Raw genomic sequence first — 15,869 nt, forward strand, 5'->3', positions numbered from 1 at the left:
GTGCCCCCTAGTACAGTCAGCAGTGGTAGTGCGCCTCCCAAGGGTTTAGTAGGGTTAACCCTGGGTTCTGAGGGGCGTGACAACTTAGTTGGCACACTCACTCAGGCTGTCCTTGTCAGTACAGGGGACGCGGACGTATCCCCCGACGTAAGCCCCAATACTTTGGGCAAATACCGACAGACGCCTTTCATAAATGGAAAGATGGCTCAGGCCTATAGGGACACTTGTGCCAGCGTCACCATGGTGACGCCTAACTTTGTGGACCCTGGACAGATCATGCCAGGTACAGAATTCCTGGTGACCAATGCAAGCAATGTCACTACCAATCACAGTATGGCAATTGTAGCTTTCTCCTGGGGAGGGGTAACTGGCCAAAAGAAGGTTGTAGTTAGTCCAGACCTCCCAGTGGATTGTTTGTTGGGCAATGATTTGGAGTCGTCACAATGGTCAGAAGTGGAGCACCGGACTCACATGGAAATGTTAGGTTTGCCAGCACATGTGTTCGCTGTGACTAGGTCACAGGTCAGGAAATGCCCCACTGAACAGGTGCTGGATCCTGGAACAACGGACCAGACACCTCCCAAGAAAAAGAGCAGTAGGGTTAAGGCTGCGCCTTCCCCCTTACCTCAGGTCGAGGATCAAGTCTCAGAGGAGGCTGACCTACAGGAATTGCGGGAAACTGAGCCTAGGGAATTCGAACTTGATCAAGTTGAATTCTTGGGTTCAGGGGGACCCTCAAGGGAAGACCTGGGGAAGGACCAGTTAGACTGCCCTTCTCTTGAACCCCTCAGACAGCAGGCTGCTGCTGAGGCTGCTGGGAACGCCACAGGTACCCACAAGGTATACTGGGAAGATGGACTCCTGTACACTGAGTCAAGAGACCCCAAGCCTGGCATGACCAGGAGGCTGGTTGTACCCTTGTCTCAGCGTGGTTTCCTACTTACCTTGGCCCACGAGATTCCCTTAGCAGGTCACTTGGGCCAGACGAAAACGTGGGACAGGCTTGTCTCACACTTTCACTGGCCTCACATGAACGAAGATACCAAGGAGTTTTGCCGCTCCTGTGTCACTTGCCAAGCCAGTGGTAAGTCAGGTGGCACGACAAAGGCCCCCCTTATACCAATGCCTGTGGTGGGGGTGCCCTTTGAACGGGTGGGGATCGACATCGTCGGTCCCATGGAACCACCTACAGCATCAGGGCACAAGTTTATACTGGTGGTAGTGGATCATGCCACCAGGTATCCTGAAGCTATTCCCCTTAGGACCACTACAGCACCTGTTGTGGCAAGAGCCCTAGTTGGAGTGTTCTCCAGAGTGGGCTTCCCTAAGGAGGTCGTCTCCGACAGAGGTGCAAACTTTATGTCGAGCTACTTAACTGCTATGTGGAAGGAATGTGGTGTTAACTACAAGTTCACTACACCCTATCACCCACAATGCAATGGGCTTGTTGAGAGATTCAACAGGACCCTAAAAGGGATGATTCATGGACTACCGGAAAAGCTTCGGCGTAGATGGGACGTCCTGATCCCCTGCCTCTTGTTCGCCTACAGAGAAGTCCCGCAGAAGGGGGTTGGCTACAGCCCTTTTGAACTTCTGTACGGGCATCCTGTAAGGGGACCCCTGTGTTTGGTGAAGGAAGGATGGGAGAGACCTCTCAAAAAGCCTGCAGCCAACATAGTGGACTATGTGCTTGGCCTCCGCTCGCGGATGGCTGAATACATGGAAAAGGCATCTGAAAACCTTAAGGCCAGCCAAGAACTCCAAAAAACTTGGCATGACCAAAAGGCTGTCTTGACTGTTTACCAGCCCGGACAGAAGGTGTGGGTGTTGGAGCCAGTGGCCCCAGCAGCACTCAAGGACAAATGGTCCGGGCCCTACACCATCCTGGAGAAAAAGGGAGAGGTCACCTACCTGGTCGACCTGGGAACTCCCCGGAGCCCCCACAGGGTGCTTCATGTCAACAGGCTAAAAGCATATGTCGACAGGAAGGACATGAGTTTGCTCATGGCCCTAGATGAGGGGCAGGAAGAGGAGAGTGACCCTCTCCCCGACCTGCTCACTCAGAATCCTGACGATGGCTCGGTAGATGGTGTTGTCTTTTGTGGCAGCCTCTCCGAACATCAACAGAGAGACTGTAAACAGGTTCTTCAGTCTTTCAGACATATGTTTTCTCTAACCCCCAGCCAGACCGATTGGTGCACCCATGAGGTTGACACTGGTGACAGCCTGCCCGTGAAAAGTAAAATCTACAGGCAGCCTGATCACGTTAGAGACTGCATCAAGAGTGAAGTGCAGAAAATGTTGGAGCTGGGAGTCATTGAGCCCTCGGATAGCCCTTGGGCTAGTCCCGTAGTTCTAGTGCCGAAACCTCACACCCAGGGTGGTAAGAGAGAGATGAGGTTTTGCGTAGATTACAGGGGTCTCAATGCAGTCACTAAGACTGACGCCCACCCAATACCAAGGGCAGACGAGCTTATCGATAGATTGGCTTCGGCCAACTACCTGAGTACGTTTGACCTGACAGCTGGGTATTGGCAAATCAGATTAGCTGAGGACGCCAAGCCTAAAACCGCATTTTCAACCCCTGGTGGGCATTATCAGTTCGTGGTGATGCCCTTCGGTCTGAAAAATGCACCTGCCACCTTCCAACGGTTGGTGAATCAAGTCCTTACTGGGCTGGAAGACTTCTGTGCGGCGTATCTTGACGATATCGCTGTCTTTAGCTCCACCTGGGAGGATCACCTGGTCCACCTGCGGAAGACATTAGAGGCACTGCAAGCAGCAGGTCTCACTATCAAGGCCACCAAGTGCCAGATAGGGCAGACACAGGTTGTATACCTGGGCCACCTTGTAGGTGGAGGCCAGGTTCAGCCACTGGAGAGCAAGATACGGTCAATCGGGGACTGGGCTCCTCCAACCACCCAGACTCAGGTTCGAGCTTTCTTGGGCCTGACTGGTTACTATAGGAAGTTTGTCAGGAACTATGGTTCCATTGTGACACCATTAAACGAACTGACAAGTAAGAAAATGCCAAAAAAGGTTCAGTGGACAGCGAGCTGTCAAAAAGCATTCGATGACCTAAAGCAGGCCATGTGCACGGCGCCTATCCTCAAGAGTCCGGACTACTCCAAACCATTCATTGTCCAAACAGATGCTTCTGAGTTGGGTGTGGGAGCTGTTCTTTCTCAACTGAATTTTGATGGTCAAGACCAGCCCATTGCTTTTATAAGCAGAAGGCTGACCCCTAGAGAGAAGAATTGGTCAGCTATTGAGAGGGAGGCCTTTGCTGTGGTTTGGGCCCTGAAGAAGCTGAGGCCATACTTGTTTGGCACTCACTTCAAGATTCAGACCGACCATAAGCCCCTCTTGTGGCTAAATCAGATGAAGGGTGAAAACCCCAAACTGCTTAGGTGGTCCATTTCCCTACAGGGGATGGACTTTACAGTGGAACATAGACCTGGTACTGATCATGGCAATGCCGATGGGCTCTCCAGATATTTCCACTTAGAACAAGAAGACTCACCTGGTCAAGGTTAGCTTATTGTTCCGACGTTTGGGGGGGGTCATGTAGGAGAGTAGGGTCTGCAATCCTATGATCACCCAGATTTTTTGCTTTTGTTTCACTGGTTTACGACTTTCTCTGGCTGTGGGCCTGCTAATCAGACCCACAGCCTGGCTGTTCTCTTTCTAAATTACGATATGTACCCTAGGTGCATTTACCAATTGGTACTGGGCCACCTTATCAGACCCCGTAACGCAGGGCATAGGTGTACCCAGGGCCGCCAGGGGCTGAAGCATGTATTATGCCACCCCTGGCTGGCCGCCTAAATTTGACACAACTGGCTGCATGACAGCTGGGGCGAAGTCGTGTAATCACACTTTGTTTTAGGTATAGTAGCTCTATATCTAACCATACAATGGACACCCGAGTTCCTATCAGTCACTCCTATGGCAGGCCTTAACAATCCTGAAGGCAGAGTGCGTGGGCTCGTGTGAGCTAGGTTCAGGCCCGAGCCGAGCCCGGTTGCAGCTTGCGGAATCAAGACCCAATAGCTGTTCCATGATAACGCGTACCATATCGGTAACTCCGGTGTCGCGTTATCAAGGCATGTCGAGTAAGGTGTCATACGAATCGGGGTGCTGCCCTCTCACCAACTCTGGCGATGAGGTTAGCATCCCACCCTTCTAGAGGGACACGACATGTACGTAACTGTGAACCCCGGTTAAAGTTAACTGAAGCCTCAGCTCCACAAAATGGATGCTGCCACCACAGACACAAGTCTGACCTCCTGCTGCTGGGAGTCCTTCCAGCGAGGAGCGCTTGGACAAAGGGTTTCCTGTCGAGGGCGCTGTTCGCACCGTCCCAGACAGGGTTTGTGTATTCTGGGTAGGTAGGGCTTTGGCGAGAAGGTGACTGCGGAGTGGCACCCCGGTGCTCACTACGCATCTGCCGGTTAGAACCAGTTCCAGGGGCGACAGCCCTGGCCTGGGGAAAGTCCGGCAGGGGAGAGGGGCGTAACTACCCCCCTTCCTGGTCCCACCCTTAGGGCAGGACCTAGTCATGTACCCACCCCTTTCTTTAGGATAAAGACCGGAGCGGGGACCCTTCCAAATTAGATCATCTTTGAATCAAGAACTACTTTCTACGAAAGGACACTCAAGACTCTTCTCAAGATTTCTCCCTTGTGGCTAAGGAGTAGTCACCCTGCATCAGCGGGCACCATCTAAGAACTCTGCGGTTTGCTGCAAGTCCTTCCTCAAGGATCCGACGGCCCAGCTCGACGAGAACCGGCTTCCCTGGCACCTCTGACCTCTACCCACGTCATCAGCTCAGCTGTGATCTGTGGGTGCGACGAGACCTCGAGGGACCGGCCATCATCAGAACCTGCACGCTCTTAAAAACCAGCACGACCATCGAGGTAACTCTCTGGTGAGTGCTCTGGGGTCCGAGAAGCCCAGACCCTGAGCCGCTCTAGCACCGAAGTGCAGTCTCCCAGCATCTCCACGATCTGCGTGGGGCCCTTCTGCTCGCTGCTCAGCACGTTGTCTGGTCACTCGCCGCTGGCTTGTGCCCTTCTGTGACGACATCCGAGAATCATCACTGCTGGTCTGGTTGCTCCAGACTGGCCCTTGCTTCCATCTTTGCGAGAAGCACCCCGGACCCTCCTGGTCCACTCAAGACGCCATCTTAGGCCCACCACGTGGCCCTAAGATCTGCCAAGGCTTGTTGCCCATCCTGGGCTCAGCGACGCCGACAGCATCATCCTTCGTGGGACAGCTCGCACCTCCACCGTGGTCGCCGACAACGCCTCCTGGTCCGTGAGACTGCAGAGCCTAGCGTCGCCCACTCACCTAGTCGAGGTGACGGCCAACCGGTGCCTTCCTGGTACCCTCTGACTACTGGCTAGTAGTACGAACTTGGTCCCCTCTGCTTTCAGGTTTCATCAATCTCCGATCCAGGCTTGGATCTCTACGAACTATTCAGCACTGGTCGCCGGCCAGCAACTCCTTTTCCTTCCGGCTCCTGGCTCGTCAGCGAAGACCCCGACGCCTGTAAGACTTGTGCAGCCGCAGCCCTCGTGGCTAGGTAACTCGGCATTTCGGTGCCTGCATAGCCTCCTTACTCTAGGGTCCTGAGTCCCTCGCTTCCGACTTGCCTTATCGGGTCCGCCCGAGACCTTAACCTTTCCGTGTCCTCGGACACTTGTTTTTAATTGTGCACTTGAAGTATTTACTAAAGAGATTTGGTTTGTGCTAAGTACCCTGTCCTCATAAAGAGTACAGGGCTGTTGTGATTCTTAATAAATATCCTGTTTATTTTCATAACACTTGTGTGGTGTCCTTTCACTTGGTGTTCAAGGGGTACATGTGTGGTAAACAGCTGGCTTAACACGCCCTCTCGAGTCTTTAGCCTTAGACTGCTCGTATCCACGCTACTAGGATAGCTGGTCTATAGGTTGACTTACAACCAAACACCATAATGGTCGTTGGAACGATACATAGCGGTCGCTAGAATAGCGAACGTTGCATATCGGGCCAACTTCTCACACGCATTGCTTAGCATAGACACTGCAAAAGAACAATATATGCTCACCATTCTCTTCAACCTGACATTCTACGGGGCAGAGTTTAAAAGAAGAATTGATTAGAGTTCCTCTAGGTAGAAGAGAAAGATGCAATAGGTAAAATCCCCAGCCTGAATTAAATAAAGAGGGACCTCTTAGACGAACATTCACATAATTCATGAAATCTTCAAAGGAAGAGCCACATTTAAAAGACAGGTATGCATCAGTGGGACTTTCCACAGAGGCTGGGGAGATTTCGAACCCAAAACGTTGTCCCAGTAATGGGATTTGACATAGCTTCGGGTGCCACTTGTCATTACAGAGGGAGGACAGAAAGACCAATCCTAATTAGCCAAGTCTTAAAATGAAGCACCCACGGGGATCTGAGAACTAATCGATAGGCTAACATTTCTCTCAAACACTCTTTGTATGGGACAAGGTGCTCAGAGGTCCATAGCCTAACCCTATACAGCCAGGGCTTGAGTAGCACTATATCAGATATCCGTCTGATATTAAGATAGTATCGGAAAGTAAACGCGTGCCCCTAGTAATCCTCAGTAGGGATCTGAGAAAAAAAAAATTCTCCTTTAGATCAAGGTTACAGCAACCCCTCAGCTCTGCTCCATACAGAGCAGAACCACTTATTTGGGCCCTATAAATTTCCCTGGCAGGTGAGATTTGATATGAGGTAGTTTTAGTTGCAAAATTAACAATAGATCCATCTCTATGTTTTAGTGTCAAAGAAACTTTTGTTAACTGTGCAGACCAACTATTGAAGTCTGATAGACTAATCTCTGGAGATACTAAATCTGGTACTGTTTATAGTTTGTCTCCGTCTAGAGCCCCATTCCATCTAGCCGCCTTCCAATGGCTAAATGTGTGTGGGTGTCTCGAGTCAGCACTGAATTTGGTCCCCTTTAACTTTAGTGCAAGGGGAAAATTATTGCTCTCACAGTGATCTAGTATCTCCATATCCATCAATTCGAATCAGTTCCTAATACTGATCATAATGTAATCAATACTGCTAGGATAGCCTACAATCTTAAATGTCGGATTGGCGTCAGGGTCCGACTGAGTCCGCCCATTGCATACTCTTAAGCCATGGGTGAGCACAATATCCGATATCTGAATGGCAATAAGACTCATATGAAGAATCTTAATTTTTGTGGGATGGGGGAATTCCCCAGCATTCTACTTCTGGCTGTATCAACTCAAGCAGCGGATCATATGGCTCAAAACGACAAATGAAAATGCCTGCTATTACCTTATGGAAACCTGGCCCAAAATCTTGCAAAAGAGAGTTCAAATCTTTCATTGTTTAGGAGGATTTGTTACAAGAGGAAGATATATTATAGATATTCCCAAGGAAATAGGGGATCCCCTGCTTGGGAGTAATGCAAGAAAATCTGGAAAGTCAATGTCAACAACCCGAATAGAACAAGAAAGAGATACTTTAATCCAGATAAGAAGGCCACCCGATGGCCAACCTGCTTTAGAAGGAAGAACTTCAACACTGTAAGTCCTATAACCCTGTTTGTGAACCTTATCAACTGAGCATGTCACTTGGAAAAACGAATGTGGAATCCTTCAATAAATCGATCCCAGTTGTCATCAATCAGATTAGATATTATTTCCGCTATATTCCAGGTCAATAGCTGTAAGCCTGATGGCAAACCATGGCTCGTATATAAAATAGGGTGACTACAAGAACTATTAGGTTCTGGGATGGAAATGGGCCCCAATGGTGAGTTGGGTGGGAAAAGATACAAACTTTCCTAGTCTTTTCAACAGCGATGCTCAGTTAGCATTTTCAAACGAGTACTCCATCACTTTGCCTGCAGCCATAAATTACTGTTGTAGGTATTGCATGCAAGCACCCCTCATTCACTGCAAGCACTTCAGTGCATGTGTGAGCATGCCTCTTTCACTGTCCGCCCGTGTGACATTCTTTGAATGTATGTAGAGGTCCAATTTGTGTTAGTATTTGAATATATGAGAGGTATCATCAGCATTTGAATAAGACTTCTAATGTGAGAGTCCATTACAGCTCCAGCAGCAATCTGGCTTAAGTCCCGTTATCCATGCTTCACTTCAGCTCATGTCTTCAATTTCTCCATAATCAGCATCAACATTCAAGTTCACCACATCTTTAGCAGTACCACTGCCCATATATCCTGGCTAATGAGGGGTGATATCCCGAATCTGGTCCTAGGATGCTTGTTTCCAGTACGGGGAGGACCCGACCTGGCAGTTCAGGCTGGACTGTTCCCATGAGCATCAGGGTCAAGACTGATTTGGATATGGCTGGGTTCAAATTGGAATGCAGTGGTGAGCAAAAAAACGATGTATTTAAGCACCGAGCTCTGTACTGGGGTGAGTATTTGACATTTTCAGCAATCCATCCATCATTTGTTCCTTTTGTATTGGTCACCCTAAGTGGGACAGGTGTGCCCTGATGTCGGTCCTGTGCTCACCATGTCACCAGAGTCAAGCTATGTCAAGATATCAAAACCGATATCAGGATGCTTGTATCCTATCAGGGGAGGACCTGGCCTGGCAGTTCAGTCTGGACTGTTCCCAAGGGGGGCAGGGTCAAGACTGATTTGCAAATGGCTGGGTTAAAACTGCATTGGCGTGGTAAGCAAAATAAAGATGAATTTAGTTAAGCCCTGATCTTTGTACTGGGGGTGAGTGTTTGACATTGTTCAGCATTCTGTCTATCATTTTTTAGTTTTGCTTTTGTCGCCCTAAGTGAAAAGGGTAGGTCCAGACGTGTGTCCCGTGCCCAGAGTCAAGCTATTGTTGCTGATGAGGTGTGATGCCAAACACCTGTCCTAGGATGCTTGTTTCCAATCCGGGGAACCCCTGGCCTGGCAGTTTGGGCTTGACTGTTCCCATGGGGAGCAGGGTCAAGGCTGATTTGCATTTGGCTTGGTTCAAACTGGAATGGCATGGTGAGTAAAAAAAGCAATATATTTAGGCCCAGATCCCTCTGTACTGGGGGTGAGTGTTTGACCTTGTTCAGCATTCCGTCCATCATGTGTTTCGTTTGCATGGATCTTTAGTGAATGGGAAAGTACCAATCCCCAAGTATACATCTCCTTTACTACTGGGTCTTTGTTTTCCACAGTTTTTTCAGCCTACTCTTAGTAGCAGCACCTTTCACCAGGGCTGGACTAGGCTCACAAACCAGCCTTGGTAATTACCTCTGACCGGCCCCTAGCGGGGGTGGGAGGATGGGGAGAGGTTTAGATGTAATTGCAAGGGCTCGAACACTGCTGCAGCAGTTCTGTTACATGGGGCCGATTTTGCAGCATACTGCAACACTGGCCTCCAGCATAAACAAGCATTTGCAATGCAATAGGTATCGCATTTGGAAAAGTTCGAGCTGTTGGCGTTTAAAATGACAATGTTTTGTACTTTTTTTTTTGCAGTGGAGTAATATGCAAAGCGGTATTGCCATTGGTATTTTTAACGTCAACATCTCTACCTTTAACAAATGAGAAAGTGTTAAAAGCTGAATACATATTATGAACTAAAACAACAACCAGACTGATTTGAATACACAGCTGCCAAGTAATACTGGCATTCCTTACAGAGTACATATTGGAATGTATATAACAGAGTGGGCTATGGCACGGCTGTTATAGTGACTGCTGAAACTAGGCAAGCACTGTCAGGCAACCAACAGTGGTCTACCACGTTGCAAATGCAGGACACAAATTCCCCAGTTGCCAGGAAAGAGGGAGCACTAAATCGGCAAAATGTAATTTTGCTTGGGGCTTTTAAAAAAGGAGGCACCAGGCATGTCTGCAAGATCTGAGAGAGCCCTAAAGGTATATTTGTGACTGCACCTTGGTAGAAAGTAGATTTTGGTGTCTCTGTGCCCCCCTTTTCATCTTGTACTTCCATACTGCTCCTTCATTCTCAATCTATCCCACAGCAACGTTCCAGAAGGCAGGGATAGAGAGAGAGCGGGGAGCGGGGGAAGGCGGGTGGTGAGGTGGTGTCAGGGGTACTCACAAAAGAAGGGTCACTGAATGAATGAATGAATGAGTAAAATTTATAATGCGCAGACAATAACCCGAAGGTATCAAGGCGCCTAACAGAGAGAGGTCAGAAGAAAGATTGCTGCATCGCTACAGGTACGCTTGCGTAAAAAGGTGAGTTTTCAGGGCCCTTTTAAAAGCCTGAAGGGAAGGCAGTGATCTCATTTCCAGAGGAAGAGCATTCCACCACGTAGGGGCCAAGGTGGAAAAGGCCCTGCCACCCCATTTCGCTCTCCTGAAACGAGGGGTCGTTAGCAGAAGTCTACCGGAGGACCGTAGATTCCTGGTGGGGAGATAGTGGAACAGAATGGAGCCTAGACCAGAGGGGCTGTTTCTGGCCAGAGCCTTGTTTGTCAGGCATACAATCTTAAAATGGATCCGTGCCTCTACAGGGAGCCAGTGTAGTAGCTTTCTAGCTGCTGTGGCTGAGGAGCGCTTGAGAAGGTCCAGGACGAACCTGGCAGCGGCATTTTGGACTACCTGCAAGCGCTGTAGTAGGCTCTTTTTCAGGCCCGCTTACAGCGCGTTGCAGTAGTCTATTCTAGAGCCTATCAGAGCAACTGCTAGTTGTTTCCTGGCCTGAAGGGAGAGGTAGTTCCTAATCCTTCTCAGGATATGGATAATGCCCCAGCAGGTCGAGATGGTACGACTAACCAGCTTGTTCATGTCAAGGGCAGGGTCAATCATGACCCCCAAATTCTTGGCAGAGGCAGTAGGGGTGGGACAGGCTCCTAGTGACTCTGGCCACCAGCTAGAAGACCATACTTCCTCTTTCCCTCCGAACACCATCACCTCTGTCTTCTCTCCATTTAGTTTAAGCGAGTTTGTGATCATCCATTTGCCGACCGCCTCCATACAGGATCTAAAATTGGAGGCAGTCGGAGCGCTAGCATGGGAGAGAGAGACAAGGATGATGCACTATGTGTGATGGGGAGACTGTGGGGCCGTTCTGCGTCCTCTTGGAGAGCTGAGGTGACAGCACAGAGTGCCATGACTTACAATGGAGGGCATGTAGTTCGGATGGCACCCTGCAGGAAAGGCCTACTCTCACAAGGGAGATCTGGTGAAGAGTCAAAGGGCACAGGAAGGCCTAGTCCACTGACTGAAAGGGTTTTCAAGAGCAGGCCAAGAAAGAAATCACAAAATAAATATCTTAAGGGAGTGTATGGTGTGTCAGAGCAAGGTAAGGCGGCTCACTAACCGAAGCAGCTCGAAAGCGGCACGTGCGTACTAAAAAAATCACCAATCAATAAATAACTCAAGTGGGATGGCAACATAGGGCGCATGAAAGGATTGGAAGGCCATGAAAAGGGGGCTGGGGTCAGAGGGCACCGAAAAGACTAGCCCAACATTCAAAGAAAGCTGGGGTCGGAGGGTACAGGAATGACTAGCCCACCACCCCAGAGGGATGAGTGCAGGGGAGTCAGGAAGGCCTGGGCACTAGCATGCGGAGGCGGAGGTCAGAGGGAGCAGGACAGACTGGCCACAGTTATAAGGGAGCTGAGGCCAGGGAGCGCAGGTAGCATTCCTGAACCACATCTCAAGGACCTAGTGTAAGATGTGCACAGAGGTCGTCTTATTAGAATAGTGCTGTGTTCAGATGACTGGGGGGCAGCTGTCATCCATTCCAAGGGGACTGGGGCCAGAGGACGCAGGAGGTGCTTGCAACTTATACTAGGGGGCTGAGGTCAAAGAACTCGGGTAAGATGACTCTTACACAGGGGACAGCCCATCATTATGTAGATAGCGTGGTCCACAGTCACACACAGGTGGGGTCAGAGGGCACAGTAAGAGTGGTCCGCCGGTTTGACGTACAGGACTAGGACTCTTGTATAGCTCACAGAGCTAGGCCCAGAAACATACAACAGTCCAGGGGGTGTGAGAAGGCATCTGGGTGAAGTGCACTGTAACTGTATGTGACAGATCACACGCCTGGGGAGAGGGGCTTGGGTGCCCTGCCTGCCTCCTCCACCCCTCCGCCATGCTTCAAGGTCACTGGGTGAAACTTGCAAGCCCAACATCACACAGATACCGGAGCCGTGGAGAATCCATGTTCTTCATGACATGTTGTTCAGGAAGTAACCCCGCCCTCAGGTGCAACACCCCCATGGCACCTATACACCTATGTTACCCACTACTGCCTGACAGTAGTACACTGTCATGCAGCAGTTAGAGAAAACAAACAGCACATATGATGAAACATACTTCTTGTTGTCAAAATGTTGTATGGGACCATCTTGCGTCGCAACTATGACTTGCAACATACACACACACACAAACTCCATCTGCGTCTCCCTCACACGCTTGGCAGCAGGCGCATTAACCAGAGCTAACACACAGAAACAAAGAGCAATGGGAGTATTCATGGGCGAGGGGAGTATTCTCCTTTGGGTAGCGGTACTCTAATTGCTGCGGGGACTGAGCGGTTTAGGTCTCACTCACCTCTGGGGGTCGCAGTAGCTGGGCCCCCCAGCCACCGTCGGGATGCATGCATTCTCTGCCGAGACCAAGGGAGCAGAAGCAGATAAAACCAGCCCACTGCTCAGTTTCACGGTGGGGTTGGGGAGGAGAGCTTTGTGCTTCCTGTGCCCTCCACGGAAGATGTCTGCCTTGTTGCTGCACCTGGCTGGAGCCGCCGCCCGGTTCGGAGGGAGAGTCGGCTGGAGTCAAGGAGCGGCGGCGGTGACTTCTGCAACAGACCGCAGTTTTCGGTGACAGGAACTTCTGAACAGTGCCAAAACTGTGCGGGGGAAGAGATGGCACCATGCGTTTCAAGTTAGGAGGGGTAAGGAGGACCAGGCAGCAGGGAGAGGATACTTAACCTCAGGCGGAACGGGGTGGGAACCGGTGGCTTAGACACTGCAGGGAATAGCAGGCAAAATGTAACTAGCGCGCGCGCCTAGGGGAGGAGGTGGGCCTGCGCGGCCATCTTATACGTGTTGTTTTGAGTAACAGGACACACGTTTACAATCATAATCTACGGTGGAAATGAAAAAGATTTTGCACTATCAGAAAGCAGGAAACAGGGTATTGACGAGCAGAGACAAAGGATGCTGTGGTGAACACAAATGTGGCTTTTACAGTCACAGTAGCTCCAGAGAGATTCACACATTCCTAGGCTGTTTGAGGATGTAGCTCCGTAGGCTGACGGCAGCAGGAGGGAGGCACGCGCAGCAGCAGCAGCAGGGAGGGGTGGAGGGGGGCTGCGGGATTCATTTGCGGGAGCGATCATTTCTACCATATGGTGGCGCTTGCTCCCGCAAGTGAATCTCCTGATGTGCACGGGTTGCCATTGAAGGCAATGGAACACATGCATGTGCTTGGCTGAAAAGCCAAAGCGATACTAAAAGGTCTTTTTGCCTTTGCAGCGCATGCGCGCTGCGTAGGTGAGACCTAAAAACGCCCCCCATCAGTAAAAAACTGGCCCCCACTCTTCCAGACCACCGGGGAAATGCCCGGTGCCCGCTATGGCCAGTCCAGCCCTACCTGTCACTCCCTAAATGGAACCTGGTTCGTGTCAAATTCTTCACCCAGCCAGTTCTACATTACTATCTCTGTACAATGTGACAACTGTATTGTGCTGTACTCCAGGAAAGAAGCCTCTGGGATGATGGGTAAGTGTGTAACCACAGTAACCACTATAACAGGAAACAATCCAAGATTTAAATTGAGGGAAAAGAGGAGTTGGAGAGACCTACCTCCAATAAATGTATAAGAAGGCATTAATCGTTATGTTGCAACAGACACTATTGTGACACTATCGGCAAAACATACGTAACTTCCATCCCACGCATATGCTTTTCGTTACAGCAGTAATGGAAATACACTTGGGGCACTAAATGCATGATAGACCGAAATGTGTTTTTCTTCTGAATATCAAATACTGTATACTGTTTAACATAAGCCTGTGGGAATAAGCAGGGGTTGACTTAGCCACATTTGTGGTCGTATCTCAGGCACCCGCAAGCTTTGGAAAGGAATAAGGTGAGCAAACAGAACTGGTGTTTTTGGCATCCTTACCTATTTTTTTAAACCAACACTGAAATGGGCCATGACTTTTAATAAAGAGACCAGTGCTCACCTTGTCTTTCTCTTTGTCAGTCTCTTTGTAAAAGTTGAACAAATGGCCATCAAGGCTGTATGCCACTTTGAACCCTCTGATGTACTCTGCTGTGCCCACTCGGCTCGCTCCCTGGGTCAGGATGCCAGAGATCCGCATCTTCCGCAGTAGATTGACCTGTGCAAAAACCAACAATGAATACAGTTACCCTTGGATAAAAAGTAGCTTCAGTGATCTACAAAGGCAGCACAATGAAAAATGTGAGTAAATGCAGCTTTACCTATGCTAAGAATAAGAAAACACTGAGGATTTGTTATTCTGAAAACAATGCTCTTTACATTCGATTTACATTTGGTAACAAAGGAAATCACTTTAAATAATCCTACATTTTCCTACTCACAAACCCAAAGCAGAAGGTATCATTGCTTTAAGATCCTTGATGGAAATTCCATTTTGATAGTTATAAATGGCATCTGTTGGTTCCACTGTAATAATGGCTTTGAGGCACTGGACTGTACATGTCAATCAAAAAAAAGGACAATTCTATTTATTAAATAAAATACCAACTGACACGACTACTAACTGATATGTTGGCCTGAAAAGAATGATTATGTAGTTGTTAATGGAATCCCTGTCGACATCCTGATGATTCGGGGCATCATAAAAGTTGATCGGTCTGTTTGTACTCACTCGGCAGTAGTGTTCAAGCTTGGGGGTTTCGGCAGACGTTGGGGCAAGATTACTGTAACACTGCTCTGCGGGGTGGGGGGCTAACAATGATCATATCGATTAGTAGACTGTGCAGAGTATTGAGCATGCAAAAAGATGATCATAGCATCAGGATTACAGTCAGCATTTTCATTTAATTAGAGTGATACTTTTTGATCATGTAGCACGTGGTTAGATGTGGCAATGCTTGGAGCTTCTCCAGCTCTGCTGAAAAAAAACTGTTAAGTTTTGTATCTACATCATAATGTGCCACCACTTGACAATCCTCAGAGTAATCAACTATAATTTTATAGGTAACTACCTTGGTAATATATTTAATTGGCTGCCCTACTTAATGTGGTGGTGACCTCATGGGAGCCTAAGGACTTGAGCTGATAAAGTAACAGATGGTGTTGCCAAGTCAATTGGTGTGGAAGAGGGGAAAGATGGCTGCAGTATGCTCCCGCTATGACCTATGGCACTTCAGCTCCTGGGCTGCGTTTACAAGGACCTTCTTAGAAGCAGAGCTCAGAAGTTATTGCTATTTGAGTGTCTGAAACTGGTTTTATTCAGGCCAGTGCATTAATGGCTCGTTCACCACAAGCATGCAGTTGTTGGCAGCCATGTTCCATTTGTTGTTCTGCGTTTCTTTGAATATTTTATACATGCATTGCTTGGTCCCTTTAGTCTGTTTGAGTGCACAAGCTGTTAGCGGACCATGCGAGTTTGTCCTAATCTCTATAATCTCATTGGTAGTGTTACCAGTGGCTGGTCTGGAAGAAAGACCCCCCCCCCCACCCCCACCCCCCCTTATGTGTGCTACTCAAACAGATGATGGATAGAAAGCTGAATGAATCATACATTCATCCCCAGTCAAGAGATCTGGGTTAAATCCATCGTTCTTTTGCTCACCCTGCCACCCCTGTTTAGACGCAGCCATATGCAAATCAGTCTTGACCCTGTGCATCATGGGAACTGTCCAGACGG

General features: G+C 49.1%; 1 protein-coding gene across 2 annotated transcripts in view; it reads right to left on the reverse strand.

Annotated features, from left to right (window-relative positions):
* Positions 1-15,869, reverse strand: part of LOC147733530 (lactadherin-like) — a 268,497-nt gene that overhangs the window by 97,501 nt on the left and 155,127 nt on the right. For both annotated transcript variants that reach the window (XM_086958129.1, XM_086958130.1), the window contains exon 6: positions 14,196-14,351. In XM_086958129.1, the coding sequence (XP_086814255.1) occupies positions 14,196-14,351 (156 nt within the window). The remainder of the gene's footprint in view (positions 1-14,195; positions 14,352-15,869) is intronic.

This window comes from Lissotriton vulgaris, chromosome 2_1 (genome assembly GCF_964263255.1).
Source record: "Lissotriton vulgaris chromosome 2_1, aLisVul1.2, whole genome shotgun sequence".
Taxonomy (NCBI): Eukaryota; Metazoa; Chordata; class Amphibia; order Caudata; family Salamandridae; genus Lissotriton; species Lissotriton vulgaris.